The 20945-nt window shown below is 46.6% G+C and overlaps 1 protein-coding gene across 2 annotated transcripts in view; it reads left to right on the top strand.

The window, feature by feature from the left end:
* Positions 1-20945, top strand: part of LOC311113940 (lymphoid enhancer-binding factor 1-like) — a gene marked incomplete at both ends in the record, with an annotated part of 47087 nt that overhangs the window by 13009 nt on the left and 13133 nt on the right. For both annotated transcript variants that reach the window (XM_084189213.1, XM_084189214.1), the window contains 4 exons: positions 13924-14056; positions 19142-19232; positions 19816-19935; positions 20684-20849. In XM_084189213.1, the coding sequence (XP_084045339.1) occupies positions 13924-14056; positions 19142-19232; positions 19816-19935; positions 20684-20849 (510 nt within the window). The remainder of the gene's footprint in view (positions 1-13923; positions 14057-19141; positions 19233-19815; positions 19936-20683; positions 20850-20945) is intronic.

Genomic DNA, 20945 nt, shown 5'->3' with positions numbered 1-20945 from the left:
TGTATAGACCATATTCAGACCACAGAAGCTTTTGAGCATTGTAATGGTGTAATGCAATGACATATTGGGGTGCTATTCATGAGTTGGTGATCTCTGTTGGTCTCATGCTATCTCTAGCCATGCTGGAAGAGAGACACTACAATTTGGCTCATACGAGATAGGCCCTGTAGTGTAAAGAGTGATGATTGGACTGATGGGAACATAGCTACCCCCCACTAAGTCTAAAATGAGACTGATACACAAAGGAAATACTGTACAAGTCCATTCATTTCAAGAGCCACAGAAAATAGAATTGAATTATAACCGTGCTGTGTTGTGTTAATTTCGTTGTCATTCTGCATCTATTTCAAGTGTAGTATCAGATGAATGAATGGGCTACATGTGTTGGGCTTGGCCTCATGCAGTTTCTTTCTTTACAATCAGGATTTGAATATATCATGACAAAGTAAGACGATTACCATTTCTTAAGAGGTGGTCGAGAGAATGGTCCGACCGTTGTCAGGGACCGTGTTTTAACACGGTCGTTGTTTTGGTTTGTGTTATGTCTCTACAAAAGCGTCTCACAAAAGTAACCAATAGGGGCGGAGCTTTTCTTGTGACTGGGTTGATCCTGGAAAGGTTGGCTGAAGTGTTCCCTTGGGTGCATTACAAATGGCACCCTATTCCCGATTTTTATAGTGCACTAATTTTGACCAGTCTTATGGGTATTGTTAAAAAGTAACGCACTATAAAGGGAACAAGGAGTCATTTAGGACGCAGCCCGAGTCATACATGGGTGGAGAATAGCCATTTGTTCCGAGGGGATTACGCCTTTTTAGAATGGCTTTGTTTTCATTCAGATCTGAAGAGAGTGTGTGTGTGTGTGTGAGAGAAGCTGAAAATGTGGGGTTTTAATGACTAATTCCAGGCTGAAAAGCAGGTGTTTAGTGTCTCACCGGTTAACCCTTTAAAAACGAGGAGTTGTACCTAAACAACAGCTGGGCTGCTAGTCGGACCTATTGTAGTTCTGTCCATTACTTTATAAAAGACAAGAATGGTTTGTAACCGGATCCACAATGATTAATGCTTTGGCTTATAGTAACGATGACTGGGCTTATAACACTATATCTTGGCTAGAGAGTAAGAGGAGGAGTAGTATAAAAGCCCCTTATGTAGAAACCTCCTCCACCTTTTTATCAAAATATAATTTTGTAAAAATTGACTGACTTTAGGTCAGTTTATCCTTCATATTTCACGACGAAGCTGAAATGACTCACTATAGGTAATCCAATAGCCTGCTGAAGTCTATTAGCTGCCTAGCCAGTGGGAGTAGACGGCTAAGAGGCGTTGGTCTTCAAAAAGCAGAGGTGCGCTGAGGTGAAAAGGCCATTGATCATGTGACTGTGGGGTCAGAAGTTCACATGTAAGACCGCTAGGACACAGGCGTCATGGCTCTGGGGCAGAATGGATCCTCTGAGTTGCTATGGTTAAAACAGGAGCAAAATGCCGGTCAGCAAAACTATTTTTAAAGTAATATTCATTAATATACAATAGGTGTGCATACAACACTTCCCCCCTTTACATGAGTGTGGACATCATATTTCACTGCCTTTTTTTGATTAATAATATAAATATATTAGCAGACACACCGTTGGCTCACTCTCCTGCTCTGTTGTCATTGAATTAGATCCCCTACCTACCACTGTGCCAGAGTGTTTACCTCCCCAAGGTTGTGTGTGTGTGTGTGTGCGCACGAGTGAAACTAGGTCAGTACACTCCCCAGCTCAAGCGACTCCCATTCAAATCATTCACCCCTGATACGCGCTCCTCTCCTCGACGCGTGCCGTTTCAAACCTTCCTCGTAAACATTCACTCCCCGCCAGCCTGTCGCCATCTGCCTCCCACTGGCTCTCACCACCCTTCCATGACCCTATGGCTAAGCTAGCTACCCTTTCCCTCAATGGCTAGTGTTTGTTAGGTAGCATGTCAAAGAGGACTACTAAGACAGTGGTTCCCAACCTGTTACTGTACCACCAACTGAATTCTGCTCTACCCGGAGTACCTCTGAAGTACCCCCTCGTGCATTTTACCAGTAGGCCTATGGTCTTATGATTCTTCTCAAGTACCCCCTGTGGATAGGCCAAGTACCCCTAGGGGTTCTAGTACCTCTGGTTGGGAACCACTGCACTAAGAGATTTTAGGTTACTGTAGGAGTTCTTATGAACCTAGCATATTGAGGGGGAACTGCTACCTGCCTACAGCTCTCAATATCAAATGTTAGGTACTAGTTAGCATGGAGCAAGCTAGCGCTTTGAGAGGGGACTGCTAGCTGACTGCTACTTCCAGCTCCCTCCTCCACAGGTAGAGCCAGGCACAAAGACCCCCGCCACTCCAGCCAGACTCTCCCCCCTCAACGCTGAGCTCCCAAATCCAAACTGACAGCCATTCATGCCCAGAATACCTGGCTGAGAGCGGAGGGGGGGGGGACACTATCTAGGTGTAGCAGGCAAATCCTCTCTTGTTCCTCGGTTTCTAAAACGTGGCGCATGAGGCTGACTTTCTCAGCACTTTTTCTCCCCCCATCATTCTGTGTTGGTTTTCTCTCCTTTCTCTCCTTCTGTTATTGTGTCGTGAGACTCGGGCTTGGGTTTTAGCGAGCGCTAAACATTAGCTTGTGCTGCGTTTTCATTTGTGTGCCTCCTCTAAGGGTCCTGGCTCGCTAGCATTCGTTGTTGTGAATGTGGCGGTCCAAAAGGTTTCTAATGATAAACCATTCAGTGTGTTCATGCAGCAGTGGGGTAGTAGCTAAAAATTGATCGACGGAGACTTGCCGTTTTTGATTCAATAAGAAAGATAAAGAGCGGTGCCAGACCCAGGTGCACAACTTCAACTTCTGCTTGTGGTCAGCTTTACCGGTTACCCGATTCAGACCAGAGGTCTCTAGAGTTCAATTTCTCTCCATCACCTCATTAGAAACCAGTATTTCTGTCATCTTAGCTGATATTGTAGCCAACTACACTAGATTTTTGATTTTATAGGCGAAAGAAGTTACTTGATTAAAAAAAGTGTTGTGGGGATCCCTAGATGGTCAATCACAATTTTGTTTGAAATGTAGGTGAAGTGGGTGTGTGGAAGAGTTTGTTCTCCCTCTCCCATAAACTCTGCCAGGACAAAGAGCTGCAGTCAGTCGTGTGACTCACTCATTGTGGGGGTTTTCCACTGTGTCTGCCTGGGCTCGTACATGAGAAGTGCCGATTTACGTTATATATGTAACTAAAAAATGTGTGTGTGAGCACGCTTGCAGGTCTTGGTCAGGCTGGTGGGGGGTAGCCAGGCCTGCTGACAGTGGCACTTCAGTGGAATGTTTGCCCTTTTCTCAGCTCTTTGATGTGACCAGGTCCTGCTGTGATAATGAGGCCTGCACCCCGCCACAAGGTGAACATCCTGCACAGTGCCCTGGGCTCTGCCAAAACACGCTCCGACAACCTTCACACAACGCTCCGACAACCTCCACACAACTACCAGGCAAGGCACTAGAAGGCTTCAAAACATTGGCCCAGCATTGCCCCCCCCCCCCCCCCCCATACACACAAACACCCACACACCCACAACACATCGCTCAAACAAACTTCACACAACCACAACACATCCCCCACTGAGCTTCAAAACATTGGCCCATCCCCCACACACAACCCAAACGCAACTTTCACAGAACTCAACCACCACTGAGCTTCAGAACATTGGCCCAACCCCCAATATAGCTGTAGTGAATCTTTTTAACCCATTTGACGGGGACTAGCATTTCTATAGTCCTTTTTAAGTGTTTCCCTATAGAGAGTTCTTGTTATAACTCAGTGCTTCTAATGGCCTAGTTTCCCAAAACACAAGGAAAGAACAGAGTTTCTACACTTTGAGAAAATGTTACCTGGGTCTTTTCATCAGAGCGGGCCTATTTCACACACATTATCCCAACTGGCACCTTCATGAGAGGAGAGTGTGAGCCAGTGTGATTGGTTTGCTTGGGGCAATACACTTGAAGCCAGAGGGTCAATGGTTTGGGTTATTCAGCCCCATTCAGCCTCTGTTGAATCCTCAATCTGAAAACTCAAGGATGTTGGGTAATACATCCTAATTCATCTGTGTCCTATTCAGAGCTTCTGTTGGTGATATGGAAAGATGACACTTAGCTGTAAATTGGGCCCCTTTTGTTTGCATATGCAGGCAGAGCAGGAGGGCTGTGGGGAGGTGGGTGGGGTGGGTACACATGGGAGTCTCTACTGTAGAATGTGTGTGTACATTAGTGTTTGTTTTGCAGGCTGTGTGTTCTTAGCGTTTCGCCCGTCGTGGCGTCTCGCTGCGCATTAATGTACTGTGTTTGTGTGTTCTCCTGGTGGCGTTTGTTGTTTAAGAGGGGTCTTATGATGAGTGACTGGTTCTTCACGTGTTAGATTTCCACTGTAATTCAGTCAACATCACCGTAGCATTGAAAATGGGATTTGGTCAATGCAAATAAATGTAAAGGGAGAAGTTTAAACTGAAAGGCAAAAAAAAACGGGTGTCAATGTTAATCTAAGGTTGTTCTAAATATGGATGGACACTTCTGAATAACTAGTTCAGGCAGCAACGAGCTGGCTTGGACTATTGGACTGACGCTATGAGATTGAGGACAGGGGAATGGGGGGGGTTCCAGTTCATGGATGTACATTTCTCTCCGGGGCAGGCTTTCATTTCCTCCTCTACTCCTCTCTATCCCCTCGTTCGTTCACTCCTCCGCTCCCCTCGTACTTCTCATTACCCTGGGCGCGTGGCGCTCCCCCTTTCCCTCCCTCCCTCCATCCCTCGCTGGCGGCCTGGCTTTCTTCTCTTATTAATTGGGTTTCGTTACATTAAGCCCCCTGGCCTAAAGGCCATCCTGCCAATAAAACGTTCAATTTTTAACACTTCACTGAGAGCTGGGCTGGCTGACTGACTTCCTGGGGGTTCGAACCACTCTGGGAATGGTAATTGGTTATTTATTTAAACTTCACCCGGGTTGGTAGTGTGTTTTGGTGGAGAGGTAGTGGAGAGAGGAGAGTGGCGGTCCCTTTCTTTGTGGCCTATAAACAGAGAGAAACTGGGAGGGGGACGTTTTTGGAGGGGGTGTGTTTGGTCACCTTTGTTGTGCAAAGGTCTGGCATTACACACACACACGCAGAGCCACTGAGAGGAAACACCTGGCCAGACTATGTATGTCTCCATAGCGATTAAGTACGCCCCACACCCACAGTTCTCTCTATGTACCGTCTTTGTGTTCTCAGCTTTTTACAGTAGCCCTGTACGGAGTCATCAGTGGCACTGTCTGAGAACAAGTGTTCAAACAAGCTAGGAGAGCCAGGATCAGGGTTGGTTTTGCTGTCGTCTTAGTTGATCTCCTCCGTTTTCTACTTTCAGAATCCTTTTCTCTCAGCTGAGAGAGACTGATGAGGGAATTTCAGTAGAGGCTGAAGTGTCATGTTGAACTAGTCTACATTAATGTACTGTATGTATACACTGTGATTGTCCTCTCTACTGTATGTATACACTGTGATTGTCCTCTCTACTGTATGTCTACACTGTGATTGTCCTCTCTACTGTATGTCTACACTGTGATTGTCCTCTCTACTGTATGTCTACACTGTGATTGTCCTCTCTACTGTATGTATACACTGGGATTGTCCTCTCTACTGTATGTATACACTGGGATTGTCCTCTCTACTCTATGTATACACTGTGATTGTCCTCTCTACTGTATGTCTACACTGTGATTGTCCTCTCTACTGTATGTATACACTGTGATTGTCCTCTCTACTGTATGTATACACTGGGATTGTCCTCTGTACTGTATGTATACACTGTGATTGTTCTCTAACATGCTAGTATGTTCTGACTGACTCATAGACAGACTGTGTGTAGCTTGTCATCAAACAGTCCCGCCTGAAACCCAGACCGGCAGGTCACGTGTGGTCAAGCAGGTGTGCAGCAATCCAGACATCAGAATAGCAGAGCGGGAATATGGGTGAAAACTCTCCAAGAAGAGTAATCGTCAAGCTGACCAGCACATTAACTTAACGTAGCAGGCGTAAAAGAAAGACCTGATTGGGGTCAGATGAAACCGGAAGCATCCGGTTTTCAGGCTTCGCCTCTTCTCTGCTTTCCCCCTAAAAACCGGATGCTTCCGGTTTCATCTGACCCGCTGAGGGTGCCAACACATTAACACATTCTGTTGTGTCTGCGGTTATACCTTTTTATCTCTCTCGGTTTCAGTATGTCTGTGTTTTTACAATGGTGTTTGTTCTTCACTGGTCGCCCTTGTGGCAAGAGGTCACATCTTGCTGCTGTGATGGCACACTGGTATTTCACCTAATAGATATGGGAGTTTATCAAAATTGGATTTGTTTTTCCTCTCTCTCTTCGATCTCTCTCTTCTTTCTCTCTCTCTGTGTGTGTGTTCAGGTGTGGCTGTTAAAGGGCCCTGGCTGCATAACAGAACAGCCAGAAGCTGAGGAAGGGCTTTTCAGTCGGCGGATTTAGCAGCATGGGGAATCATGGGAATCTGCCACTTTAGTCTCTCCGTCCCCGACTGTTTGTGGAAACGCCTCACGTGGTTCCGGCACACACTTGATTGTAGCTACGGGCACGCTGAGTCCTCATTGCATATAAATTACAGAAGTGGGAAGCGATTATTATAAACGTCCCCCTTTTTTCGTTTTCCCTCCCCCCTCACTCGGCAGGCGAGGGATAATGGAGTGGAGTACAAAAGGCAAGTGGTGACAGGGGAAGAAGAGTTAGAGATGCCAAGCAGGCAGGGGGAGGGGGGGGGGGGGGGGTTAGCCAACTGTCGACTAGCGCTGTACACTATGTAAGGGAAGGGGTGGCGATATTAGTGTTAGGCATTAGGGTTAGCAGTGTGCTTAAGGTTAGGTTTAAAATCAGATTTTATGACTTTTTGGCTGTCGCATAGTGACTACTGCAGAGCTGCCTCCTGAACCAGATTCTTGACTAAAAATGCTAACCTCCGTTTAAAAAGGCTTCTAAAGTTTGTTATTTCCACTTTAAAATGTCAGACTTGATTTATACTTACTGAAAATGTATCAACCCCTACAAAAATGACAATTAAAAATTATAATCCACATAATTATTCACATTTCCTGTTGCTGCAGGATTATTTTTCTGCTATGAGAAACTGATCAAATTAAGATGGGACATCTGAATACCCATGCAGGTATACACGCATGCATTCACAAGCACATACACAAAAATATGGACTTGGGTGCACAAACACACTGATTTGTACCAGCAGAAAGACTATGCTCCTCCACAGTGGTACCCATACTAGACCCTGACTCTGTGTGGAATACAACCTTAAATCTAACAGTAGTGGGGTCAGCCAGAAAAAGAACCGGACTGTATCCGACCACCCATCCATCCAACCGCCTTCACACAAGACACCAGTTTCCTTTGCCCAAGCAACACCCCCCATTTTTGACACACACACACACACACACACACACGCAGAGCAGCGCCCCAAGGCATTGAGCCTCCCTGTTCTCTTACAAAGCAAAGCGTTGGAGCTGGAGTTTCTCCTCTCAAACACCGTAGCTCTCTGCCAGCTCCAGTTCCGCGCAATGAATTTCTCTTCAAACCACATCTAAGGCCGCTTGAAAAGGGCCGGCCAAGCCTGGTTATAAAATTCTCAAATGGAACGTTTATTTTCAAATCCGTGCCCTCTCTCTCTCTGTCTCTCTCTGTCTCTGTGTGTGAAATATGAATAGAAAAGAGAACCTAAGCCTATTATTTCTTCCCTGACAATAAAAAAGACCTCCAATATAGCCGCCAGCCGCTCCGCTGCCACAGCCATCGTCACGGGGATAAGAAGGGGCGATCAAATCGAGGCGACATTGCATGACCATCCACGGTCGTGGTCAAGTCGGAGCTGTGCAACCACTTTTTTAAAATCTATTCTTTGTAAACTTGGCATAAAGCAGGAAGTGATTTTAAAGGAAGGCGTGGCGCGGCTAGTCCATAAGAAACCACCTGGAGCTATTAAAGTTTTAAAATGGCAGCTCCTTCAGTGATGCCGGGTCACCTCGAATGACTTGGGTTTTCTGGGGGAACAGAAATACCCCTCCCTTCTCTTTGTGCAAGTCAACTCCCCCAAAACTCTCCTTGTCCATTTTAATATTGTGACAATTTAACATGTTATTTTGGCGTCTGTATACAGACATCTTGGTGCTGTGATTTAGGTAGAGGACGGTGCTGGCTAGTAGTGGTGCTATGTTTTAGGTAGAGGATGGTGCTGGCTAGTAGTGGTGCTATGTTTTAGGTAGAGGATGGTGCTGGCTAGTGGTTAGTAGTGGTGCTATGGTTTAGGTAGAGGATGGTGCTGGCTAGTGGCTAGTAGTGGAGCTATGGTTTAGGTAGAGGATGGTGCTGGCTAGTGGTTAGTAGTGGGCTATGTTTTAGGTAGAGGACGGTGCTGGCTAGTAGTGGTGCTATGTTTTAGGTAGAGGATGGTGCTGGTTAGTAGTGGAGCTATGGTTTAGGTAGAGGAGGGTGCTGGCTAGTGGCTAGTAGTGGTGCTATGTTTTAGGTAGAGGATGGTGCTGGCTAGTGGCTAGTAGTGGGCTATGGTTTAGGTAGAGGATGGTGCTGGTTAGTAGTGGGCTATGGTTTAGGTAGAGGATGGTGCTGGCTTTTGGCTAGTAGTGGAGCTATGGTTTAGGTAGAGGATGGTGCTGGCTAGTGGCTAGTAGTGGTACTATGGTTTAGGTAGAGGATGGTGCTGGCTAGTGGCTAGTAGTGGTACTATGGTTTAGGTAGAGGATGGTGCTGGCTAGTAGTAGTGGTACTATGGTTTAGGTAGAGGATGGTGCTGGCTAGTAGTAGTGGTGCTATGGTTTAGGTAGAGGATGGTGCTGGCTTTTGGCTAGTAGTGGTGCTATGGTTTAGGTAGAGGATGGTGCTGGCTAGTGGCTAGTAGTGGAGCTATGGTTTAGGTAGAGTATGGTGCTGGCTAGTAGTAGTGGTACTATGGTTTAGGTAGAGGATGGTGCTGGCTAGTAGTAGTGGTACTATGGTTTAGGTAGAGGATGGTGCTGGCTAGTAGTAGTGGTGCTATGGTTTAGGTAGAGGATGGTGCTGGCTAGTAGTAGTGGTACTATGGTTTAGGTAGAGGATGGTGCTGGCTAGTAGTAGTGGTGCTATGGTTTAGGTAGAGGATGGTGCTGGCTAGTAGTAGTGGTACTATGGTTTAGGTAGAGGATGGTAGTGGAGCTATTGTTTAGGTAGAGGATGCATGTGTGCCTCCTAGATTCAGTAAAAGCTGTGTCGGTCACAGAAGCCCTCAGGTTTCCCCTGGTGGATTTTGCCTTTAGCCTTAAGGACGGTACACAATGGAGGCACAGTTTATTAAGAAGTTGAGAGAAATGGGCTGTGACAGCTGCGACTGGGAGAGCACGAAAGAGGTCTTCTCCAACATGGTGGAGGCTAGGGCATTTCAAAAGCTCCTCGGCTTTCTCAGGTGCCAGAGAGTCAGTCAGCAAGCGGGCCGTGTTGGTTTTTCTGCCATGGGATGGAGCTGGAGATATGGGGGGAAGTGGGTTTGTTTTTGTACCTGCATCTGACTGCATGCTTGTTAAATTGTCTCATTTTTATATATATGGTTTAGAATCCTCCCTTCTCTCTCCCTCTGTCGGAGAAGAGAACCCGAAGACTGGAGAGCTTAAATAAAAATCCTCCATCCAGGTTCTTATCTCGTTCCCACAGGGAAGCAAATGGGACCTGAAAGGCGTAATAATTAAGCGAAGAGGGGTGAGGATGGTATAATTTTAGCCCCAACTAGTATAGGCATGTCCCTGGCTGCTCCAGGCCCAAATCAGGCCCTCTATTAGGGAGTCCTCTCCAGTCCTCATCCTGGTGGGATAAAGTGCCATTAAAGCTATTTCCAGCACACAGATTATCCCCTGACCTTTGATTCTGGCTGACCTGGGTTCTCCTGGGACTTCAGGACTTTAGAGTCAGGGTTTAGGGACTAATTAGTTGCTATGAGTGAGCTAATTTTGTTTGTTTGAAGTTGGATTGAGATTATAATTTTTTTGTTGATGCTCACTCTGTTTTCGATCGGAAACCCTTTTTTGGGTGTTTTTCATCACTATGGAAATTAGTTCTGAAAACGTTGGACTATTTTGAGGCAAGATCCAACATTACGTAAGAGGTGGTTAAGCCAAATGCACTTGATATGTTCGATGCTGGAGAGTGTGTGTGTGTGTGTGAGCAAAAGAGAGAGGGCTGGAGACCTGGGAGTCTTGCTGCTTAACCAGGCCCCGGAATCTGACACTGATGAAGCCCCCCTCCCCCCTTTTAGTAAGGTGTGCATAGCTGAGATCCTTGGCCAGGGTGCAGACCTAAACCCCTCCACCCCACCCTACTGCTAAACCCCTGGTTAGGACATTCCCAGATGGGGTAGGAGGAGAGGTGGTAGAGTGGTGCCAGTCTGTGAGGGTCCGGTCCGGCAACACAGGAAATTCCAGGGGGGTGGTGGACCTGCCACAAATTAGCTTGCTGAGAATGTCACCTTAGCATGAATCGCCTTGCTGCAAATGAAGCCAATGAAAGTCACCTAGTGCTGTTTATATATATATATATATATATATATATATATATATATATATATATATATATATATATATATATATATATATATATATATATATATATATATATATATATATATATTTATTTATTTAGGGATATCATTTGCTAGCATTTTTTATATGTTGGGCAAGATTGGGTGTAGTCAAAATGTATAGGATGGGTTGATGGATGACTTTCAGATCAAGCGTATAGCCTTTTGAAATATCATGCTATACGTTTACCCATCATTCTTATACACACCAAAATAGATTGACAGTTTTTTCAGACAAAGCAGTATATCCTTTAGAAATGCTGTTTTGACTGTACAAGTCAAGCAGATCCAGGGCCAGTGCTGGGTGCTCTGATCGTGAATAGTAGATTTAGCATGGCTAAGCAGTACCATGTGTTCAGTGCTGTTGGAGCTTGTAAGCGGCTGGGGGTCTGGCCAGGGTGGAGGGGGGGGGGGGGGGTTGTGCAGGTCTCTGTGTCAGCCCAGAGGTGGGGGGTGGTAGGGAAGGGGGTGCTGTGGCCAGACCACTGCTGACGTGATTAACCCTGCCTTTTGGTTCTACCGCAGACGTCTCTAAGAGATCTCTCTCTCCTTCTCTTTCTTGTTCTCCTCTTTCAATTCAAGGGGCTTTATTGGCATGGGAAACATATGTTATTTCTCTCTCTCATCCTCCTTCCCTCTTTCTCTTGCCCTATCTTTTTCTCTCTATCACCCCTCCTCCATCCCTCATCCCTCCTTCTCCCCTCCTTCCCCCCGGCGCTGGCTCTGTAATGAACTGCTCTTATTCACCGGCTAATGACTGCCTTTGATCTCACCGTTAAGACCTCTGCTCTAACTCTACCCTGTGGGGCTCTCTCTTTCACTCTCCCCCTTCTTTCCTCCCCCCTCTGCCCTTAAGCAGGAAATAGGGGCAGTACTCACTGACCAAGGCTAAACAAAGTTTTGAGGTGTTGGGGAAAGGCTGGAAGGGGAGGACATTGAGACCTCCCTTGCGGGAAGGTGTTTTATTTTTTACTGCGCCATTAAAGCCCCCATGCAGTTTTATTTTATTTTACGTATGTCTAATAAATCTGTTTATTTCATGAAAATAACTCCATGCCACCTGAACAAAATATATTTGTAATAATTTATTTCCCTGAAATGCTCAGTCTGATTGTGTGGGCGTGTTGATACAAATGTAAATATATTTACATACACAACCCTGATTGGCGGATAGGATGGTCTAGACTCTAGAGCCTACCCCACTTACCCCTTCAAAGTAGGAGGATACATGCAGTGGGGAGAACAAGTATTTGATACACTGCCGATTTTGCAGGTTTTCCTACTTACAAAGCATGTAGAGGTCTGTAATTTTTATCATAGGTACACTTCAGCTGTGAGAGACGGAATCTAAAACAAAAATACAGAAAATCACATTGTATGATTTTTAAGTAATGAATTTGCATTTTATTGCATGACATAAGTATTTGATACATCAGAAAAGAAGAACTTAATATTTGGTACAGAAACCTTTGTTTGCAATTACAGAGATCATACGTTTCCTGTAGGTCTTGACCAGGTTTGCACACACTGCAGCAGGGATTTTGGCCCACTCCTCCATACAGACCTTCTCCAGATCCTTCAGGTTTCGGGGCTGTCGCTGGGCAATACGGACTTTCAGCTCCCTCCAAAGATGTTCTATTCGGTTCAGGTCTGGAGACTGGCTAGGCCACTCCAGGACCTTGAGATGCTTCTTACGGAGCCACTCCTTAGTTGCCCTGGCTGTGTGTTTCGGGTCGTTGTCATGCTGGAAGACCCAGCCACGACCCATCTTCAATGCTCTTACTGAGGGAAGGAGGTTGTTGGCCAAGATCTCGCGATACATGGCCCCATCCATCCTCTCCTCAATACGGTGCAGTCGTCCTGTCCCCTTTGCAGAAAAGCATCCCCAAAGAATGATGTTTCCACCTCCATGCTTTACGGTTGGGATGATGTTCTTGGGGTTGTACTCATCCTTCTTCTTCCTCCAAACACGGTGAGTGGAGTTTAGACCAAAAAGCTCTATTTTTGTCTCATCAGACCACATGACCTTCTCCCATTCCTCCTCTGGATCATCCAGATGGTCATTGGCAAACTTCAGACGGGCCTGGACATGCGCTGGCTTGAGCAGGGGGACCTTGTGTGCGCTGCAGGATTTTAATTCATGACGGCGTAGTGTGTTACTAATGGTTTTCTTTGAGACTGTGGTCCCAGCTCTCTTCAGGTCATTGGCCAGGCCCTGCTGTGTAGTTCTGGGATGATCCCTCACCTTCCTCATGATCATTGATGCCCCACGAGGTGAGATCTTGCATGGAGCCCCAGAACGAGGGTGATTGACCGTCATCTTGAACTTCTTCCATTTTCTAATAATTGTGCCAACAGTTGTTGCCTTCTCACCAAGCTGCTTGCCTATTGTCCTGTAGCCCATCCCAGCCTTGTGCAGGTCTACAATTTTATCCCTGATGTCCTTACACAGCTCTCTGGTCTTGGCCATTGTGGAGAGGTTGGAGTCTGTTTGATTGAGTGTGTGGACAGGTGTCTTTTTATACAGGTAACGAGTTCAAACAGGTGCAGTTAATACAGGTAATGAGTGGAGAACAGGAGGGCTTCTTAAAGAAAAACTAACAGGTCTGTGAGCGCCGGAATTCTTACTGGTTGGTAGGTGATCAAATACTTATGTCAGGCAATAAAATGCAAATTAATTACTTTAAAATCATACAATGTGATTTTCTGGATTTTTGTTTTATATTCAGTCTCTCACAGTTGAAGTGAACCTATGATAAAAATTACAGACCTCTACATGCTTTGTAAGTAGGAAAACCTGCAAAATCAGCAGTGTATCAAATACTTGTTCTCCCCACTGTATGCATTGGTCCAGAATAATCAGATCGTGATGTCATGCTGTGGGCCAAAAACTCCATGCCACCTGAACAGGCTGAAATTACAGGTGTTTTTCCTCCCCTCCAAAATCTCTTACACTAAAAGGGCATTATAATTTTCACAATTTCAGAGTCTAATTTCGACCTCATGGAAATATAATTAAAAACAGGAAAATTGTGACTGCACCGGCTCTTTCATCTTACCAGCTCCTTTGTGTGTGTGTGTGTGCTACACAAATCCCCAAACGGCCGTACCCTTGTCATTTGAGAGAGGGCCGGGACTTGATTTAGCGCTGGAAAACTCTGGAAATGCTAGCTGCTAACTGACTTGAGGAAAGGTAATGTAATGCCTTATCTAACGTGCTTCTCTCTCTCCCCCCTCTCCAGTCCAATAAGGTTCCGGTGGTGCAGCCGTCGCATGCGGTCCATCCACTCACCCCTCTCATCACGTATAGCGACGAACACTTCGCCCCGGGACCCCACTCCGGACACCACCCCCAGGATGTCAACCCCAAACAAGGTAGGCAATGCCCCGCTCCACTCAAATCACTAAACCAGTGGACATCATTAACCATGATAGTCCCACTAAGCACAAACCAGATTGGATGGCGTATCGCTGCAGAATGCTGTGGTAGACATGCTGGTTAAGTGTGCCTTGAATTCTAAATAAATCACAGACCGTGTCACCAGCAAAGCACCCCCACACCATAACACCTCCTCCATGCTTTATGGTGGTAACTACACATGCAGAGATAATCCGTTCACCCACACTGCATCTCACAAAGACACGGCGGTTGGAACCAAAAATCTCCAATTTGGACTCCATTGCTCGTGTTTCTTGGCCCAAGCAGGTCTCTTCTTATTGGTGTCCTTTAGTAGTGGTTTCTTTGCAGCAATTCAACCATGAAGGCCTGATTCACACAGTCCCCTCTGAACAGTTGATGGTGAGATGTGTCTGTTACTTGAACTCTGAAGCATTTATTTGGGCTGCAATTTCTGAGGCTGGTAACTCTAATGAACTTATCCTCTGCAGCAGAGGTAACTCTGGGTCTTCCATTCCTGTGGCGGTCCTCATGAGAGCCAGTTTCATCATAGCGCTTGATGGTTTTTGCAACTGCACTTGAAGAAACTTTCTAAGTTCTTGAAGTTTTCCGTATTGACTGACCTTCATGTCTTAAAGTAATGATGGACTGTCATTTCTCTTTGCTTATTTGAGCTGTTCTTCCCATAATATGGACGTGGTCTTTTACCAAATAGGGCTATCTTCTGTATACCCCCCCTACTTTGTCACAACACAACTGATTGGCTCAAACACATTAAGAAGGAAATAAATTCCACAAATTAACTTTTTAAGAAGGCACACCTGTTAATTGAAATGCATTCCAGGTGACTACCTCATGAAGCTGGTTGAGAGGATGCCAAGAGTGTGCAAAGCTGTCATCAAGGCAAAGGGTGGCTATTTGAAGAATCTCATTATTTTGATTTGTTTAACACTTTGTTGGTTACTACATGATTCCATATGTGTTATTTCATAGTTTTGATGTCTTCACTATGATTCTACAATTTAAAAAATAGTAAAAATAAAGAAAAACCCTTGAATGAGTAACTAGGTGTTCTAAAACTTTTGACCGGTAGATGTCTCATGTTTTGAGGGAGCATGCGATTGGCATGCTGACTGCAGGAATGTCCACCAGAGCTGTTGCCAGAGAATTCAATGTTCATTTCTCTAGCATAAGTCGCCTCCAACGTCGTTTTAGAGAATTTGGCAGAACGTCCAACCAGCCTCACAATAGCAGACCACATCCGGCTTCTTCACCCGCGGGATCGTCTGAGACCAGCCACCCGGACAGCTGATGAAACTGTGGGTTTGCACAACCGAAGAATTGTCAGAAACCGTCTCAGAGAAGCTCATGCAGTTCTGCATTGGAACCAACTTCAGTGGGCAAATGTTCACCTTCGATGGCCACTGGCACGCTGGAGAAGTGTGCTCTTCACAGATGAATCCCGGTTCATCTGTATCGGGCAGATGGCAGACTACATGTATGGCGTCGTGTGGGCGAGCGGTTTGCTGACGTCAACGTGTGTGCCCCATGGTGGCGGTGGGGTTATGGTATGGACAGGCATAAGCTACGGACATCGAACACAGTTGCATTTTATCGATGGCAATTTGAATGCACAGAGATACTGTGACAAGATCCTGAGGCCCATTGTCGTGCCATTCAACCGCCGCCATCACCTCATGTTTCAGCATGATGATGCATGGCCCCATATCGCAAGGATCTGTACACAATTCCTGGAAGCTGAAAATGTCCCAGTTCTTCCATGGCCTGCATACTCACCAGACATATCACCCAAAAGAGCATGTTCGGGATGCTCTGGATTGACGTGAATGACAGCGTGTTCCAGTTCCTTGCCGATATCCAGCAACTTCACACAGCCATTGATGAGGACTGGGTGAACATTCCACAGGCTACAATCAACAGCCTGATCAACTCTATGCAAAGGAGAGGTGTCGAACTGCATGAGGCAAATGGGGGTCACACCAGATACTGACTAGTTTTCTGATCCATGCCCCTACTTTTTTTTTTAAGGTATCTGTGACCAACAAATGCATATCTGTATTCCCAGTCATGTGAAATCCATAGTTTAGGGCCTAATGAATTTATTTCAATTGACTGATTTCCTAAAATGAACTGTAAATCAGTAAAATCTTTGAAATTGTTGCATATTGCGTTTTTTATATTTTTGTTCTGTGTAGTAAAGATATTCACATCACACTGTGTTCATCACTACCCATCTCCACAGAGGCATGAAGCCAAAGCTATTCCTCTGAGGGAAATGTAACATAAGTTCACCCAACCACCTACACAAGGTGGTTAGGTGACGATCTGTCTCAGAGAAAGAAAACTAGAACACATTCCTCCACACGGCGTACTGCATCTCCCCACCTACCTGCATAAAGCAGACAGCTCCTCAGACAAGGCAAGGCAGTCGGCTTTACCGCACTGCTGAAAACCTCTTTCTCTCTTCATTTTCCTCCCTCCATTCGTCACCCTATATCTGACACTCTTTCTCTCGCTCTCTCTTTCTGTCTGTCTGGGTAAAAAACGTCAAGGTAAAATCCCTGACAGGCGCTAGAGCACAAAGGCAGTTGGAAAGCCCAGGCACGGTCAGGGTGAGACTTTGGCAGAGGTTCATAGGCCTTGTACTGGTCTGGCCCCGGCCCTCCATATGCACTCCCCTCCCCTCTTCTCCTCCCCTCTTCCTTCCGGCTGCAACGCAACAGCCCCCCCCCCCTCCACTTAAAAGCAGGAGGCAGACCAGACAGGATGCGATGTGTGATGACGAGGCAGTTGAGTAAATAATCCAATATGGCCACCGTACACCAGATCCATCCAGACATCGTAGTGATCTTATGTACCTGTACACAGCAGGACAACTGAATAGGGGATTTAGTGGGAACTCACATTTGAAAGCCTACATTTGCTCCAGAAAGTCATTCACTTCCCTTGTAGCTACAGGATTTCTTTACAATAATGCTTTCCAGAGTGCTCCGTTTTTACATTTTGGTCCTCACTTACAGTCCTCATACATTTTGGTGTGAGTAGTCCCCAGGGATTGAGTATGAGGGTTGATGATAAACATAGCAGAGAATGGAGTTATATGAAGAAACCGCTGGAGGAGATCTGAGTTTAAATCGATCCACACACTCCCATAGCCTGGACTGGTCCATGTAGAAGAGATCTGCTAGATGAATTAGCTATACATTAAGTCCCCTGGCATTTCCAGACCTAGATACTGTAAAAGAGCTAAAGATATGTAGGGAAGCGAAGGCAGTCTCTATCCATCTCTCTTTCTCTCGCTCTTTCTATCACACTTTTGCCTATTCGTTCTCTGTGTCATATATTTTTTTTTTCATCAGCCACTCGGCTCGCTACACTCCATAGCGGGATCAGGACTTTGATCTTCTCATTAATCATTTTTAAAAATCATGGATGTTCTCATTATGGGCCCTAATAAGCTCTAATATGTGCCGGGCGGTAACGCCGGATCGAAGGTCGAACTCCAGAGCCCTTTGAACATGTAGATTTCAGACTTCACATTGTAATTTACAATGAAAAAATGAAACACTTAAAATATAATATTTTAATATGAGATCATATATTGGAATACAAGGTATGTCTAGATTTGGATAAGGGTATGAAAATGTTTGAGGTAGTGTTTTCTGAGAAGCAAGGCTAGGAGGGTAAAATGGTGTGAAGCGTGTTGATGTTAGCGAGTAATTACACACCTTTTTAGTGCTTTGAGTTGGTGTTAACACTGAGCTCCCCTCCCTCCGTCTCCATCTCTCTCCCTTCCCTCCTGACTTTCCTATCCTTCTCACTTTCCCTCCACCCTTTGCTCCTTACATCTCCCATTCCTCTCTCTCACTCTCCCCTTCCTTTCACTCCCTCCCTTTCCTCCCATCCCTCCCTAGTGCCCTACAGAGCACCCTGAGACTGGGGTGGTGAATAAGTGGGCTGGGGGTGCTGGAATCCAGCGTTGCTACAGTGGCTTTGGAGATAAGCCTCCTCTCTCTGCCCCTCTGAGGGAGTTAGACCCCTTTTAGACTGCAGCCTGAGAAGAAAGAGGGAGGGGGATGGAGAGAAGGGGTGAGGGAGAAAAGCCTGGATCCATCTGGGATTAGGAGATGGTGTTAATCTGGAGGCACTTGCCTTTTCTTCTGTCTGTCTCTCTCTCTTCTGTCTGTCTCTCTTCTGTGTCTCTCTCCTCTGTGTCTGTCTCTCCTCTGTGTCTGTCTCTCTTCTGTCTCTGTCTCTCTTCTGTCTCTGTCTCTCCTCTGTGTCTGTCTCGCTCTGTCTCTCTCTGTGTGTGTGTATGTCACTGCAGGGCCTTCTACACGGGCCTACACAGCACACCTTCACTATAGCTCCCAGTCTGACATATCCATTTACTAGGGACCTTCATTTCCTTCACCCTCCCCTCTTCCCTCTCTCCGTCCCTCCATTCCAGTTTAACTTCTCTCCAGCCTCCACAACAAGCGGAGGGAGGCTGAGAGTCCTTGACCTTGAAGCCCAAGAGGCCTAGCGTTGATGAAGAGCGGGAGAGCTTAGCTGTGTTGAGGAGCCAGTGACAGTACAGAGCCCCAGTGAATGCTGTCTGCAGGGAGCGTTACAAGAAGCACAGAGAGACGGGCCTTAATGAACACTGATCCACTTCTAGAGAGACGGACTGGAGGGCTACATGGGGGCAAATGTGAACCTTTCTGTGTCTATTATTATAATAATACACACTTGGCACACCGCCACACACACGTACAGTTCATACACTGAATTCCAACACCGCATGGCACAGATGTCCTTGTCATGTCAGTGACATGCAGGATCAAACCATTCAAAGATGCTGGAATATCATTGGGTGGTTACCCTTCATTCACGGTTATATTATATGTTCTACCAAATAATGTACGGTATCAACAACAATATGGTAAAAACACTCTATGGAACAACGTTTCAACAACGTGTTATCTTCATGGTCGGGTCATTGAATGCATGTTCTGTTCCTTCTCATACAGGACAGTACCACTCATCCTGTCTCTCTACAGGCATGCAGCGCCATCACCCCGGGCCGGACATGACCAACTTCTACCCCCTCTCCCCTGGAGGAGTGGGACAGATCACGCCCCCACTGGGATGGTACGTTTAGGATGACACACACACAACCACCCATTCAACAGGTGAAGATTGAGACAAACTATATACAGTACTGTACATGTGGATCCATTGAGAAGGATGATCCTACAGACAGACAGGCACACAGAGGGGAAATCCAGGCCCTGGACTCTCTCATTAGGGCTGTGAACCACACTGGTTCTCTCTGTGCCCAGCACATGTCAAACAGGCCAGTCCATCGGACCGCCCCATATGTGCTCTCGCATATTCATCTGTCTATTTAGCTGCTCAAAAGGCGCCCTGTGTCAGCGGCTCCCTCTGAGCTGCACTATGTTAGTAGCTCTCGTATGAGGCCTCACTCTGGATCTCTCTTTCCTTCTCATTTATCTTCCTCTCTCTCCCCCTTTTCTGGTTGGTATGTGTCAGGACAGTGCTGGTATAGACAGGAGAGGCTTTGGACCCAGATGATTTCCTCCTGTACTTTCCTCAAACCTCCCCCCTCCTGTATTTTCGTTGAATATCTATTAACTCTTATTTCACCTAGTGTGAGTATGTTGGGGAGAGAGAGGACGAGGTTCTAAAGTTAATGCATGGGTTCTTGTTCCAGGTTCTCACACCACATGGTCCCGGGTCCCCCAGGCCCTCACGCCACAGGGATCCCCCACCCGGCCATCGTCAACCCCCAGGTCAAACACGAGCCCCAGCACGACAACGACCTGATGCACATGTGAGTCCCCCAAACAGTGGCCCTTTCTGGGTCCGCTTCACACAGGGCCAGCCGTGAGTAGAGTGTAGATCAAACAAACACTCACGCCTCCCTCTCCCCTGTTACACTGAAAACACACGTTCCTACCAAAACACACCTCACTATTCTACTCCTCCTCATGGTATTAGCAGCACATTCAGAGTTCAGGATACTTCCAGGTATTTGGTGACTCAACCACATGTCCCAACAACGCAGCAGTCCAACCTCCCCTCCCTCCTATCACCTTGATGTGAGTAGATAAGCAACAAGGGCCTCACAGAGCTGATAAGGGCCCCACCACGCATCATTTGGCCCCTGGCATCACAACATGCATACCAACAGACACACACACACACACACAGAGACGCACACAGACACACATCAAGGTCCTGTGCCGCTGGGGCTACTAAGCGATTGGCAGTGTGTGTGCTGGGGGGGGAAAGGTTTGGTTGCCATTACTGGTGAAGTAATCGCTCTCTCCGCTTGAAAGCGCCAAGACTGTATGACTGTACATGATTAAAGACTCCTGGCATCGCGGAAACCCCTTGCACGCACGCACCCTCGCTCCCAATTGGCTGAGGCGAAACAGACCCCTCGCCGTTTGTTCTCACACTCCAGGAGGCCCAGTTTCTCCATCGCAACCCTCTTTTTCTTTTTTTATCACCGCCGCTGTTCCCTCCTCCTTCTTTACCTCGCTCCCTTGTTCTTTTCTCGCCAATTGTTTTGCCAGGAAGCCTCAGCACCAGGACCAGAGGAAGGAGCAGGAGCCCAAGAGACCCCACATCAAGAAGCCGCTGAACGCCTTCATGCTGTACATGAAGGAGATGAGGGCCAACGTGGTGGCAGAGTGCACGCTCAAGGAGAGCGCCGCCATCAACCAGATCCTGGGACGGAGGGTACGTATGGTGAAGGGGAGAACCCATGTTTAGAGCACCCCCACCTGGGGTGGAGAACGGTTAACCACCCCCTTGTCTGAAACCTTTAGTGTGATG

Source organism: Coregonus lavaretus (assembly GCF_964263955.1).
Source record: "Coregonus lavaretus genome assembly, contig: HAP1_SCAFFOLD_1425, whole genome shotgun sequence".
Lineage (NCBI taxonomy): Eukaryota > Metazoa > Chordata > Actinopteri > Salmoniformes > Salmonidae > Coregonus > Coregonus lavaretus.
The sequence above is the reverse complement of the archived record's forward strand: the minus strand, read 5'-3'. Positions and strand labels throughout refer to the sequence as shown.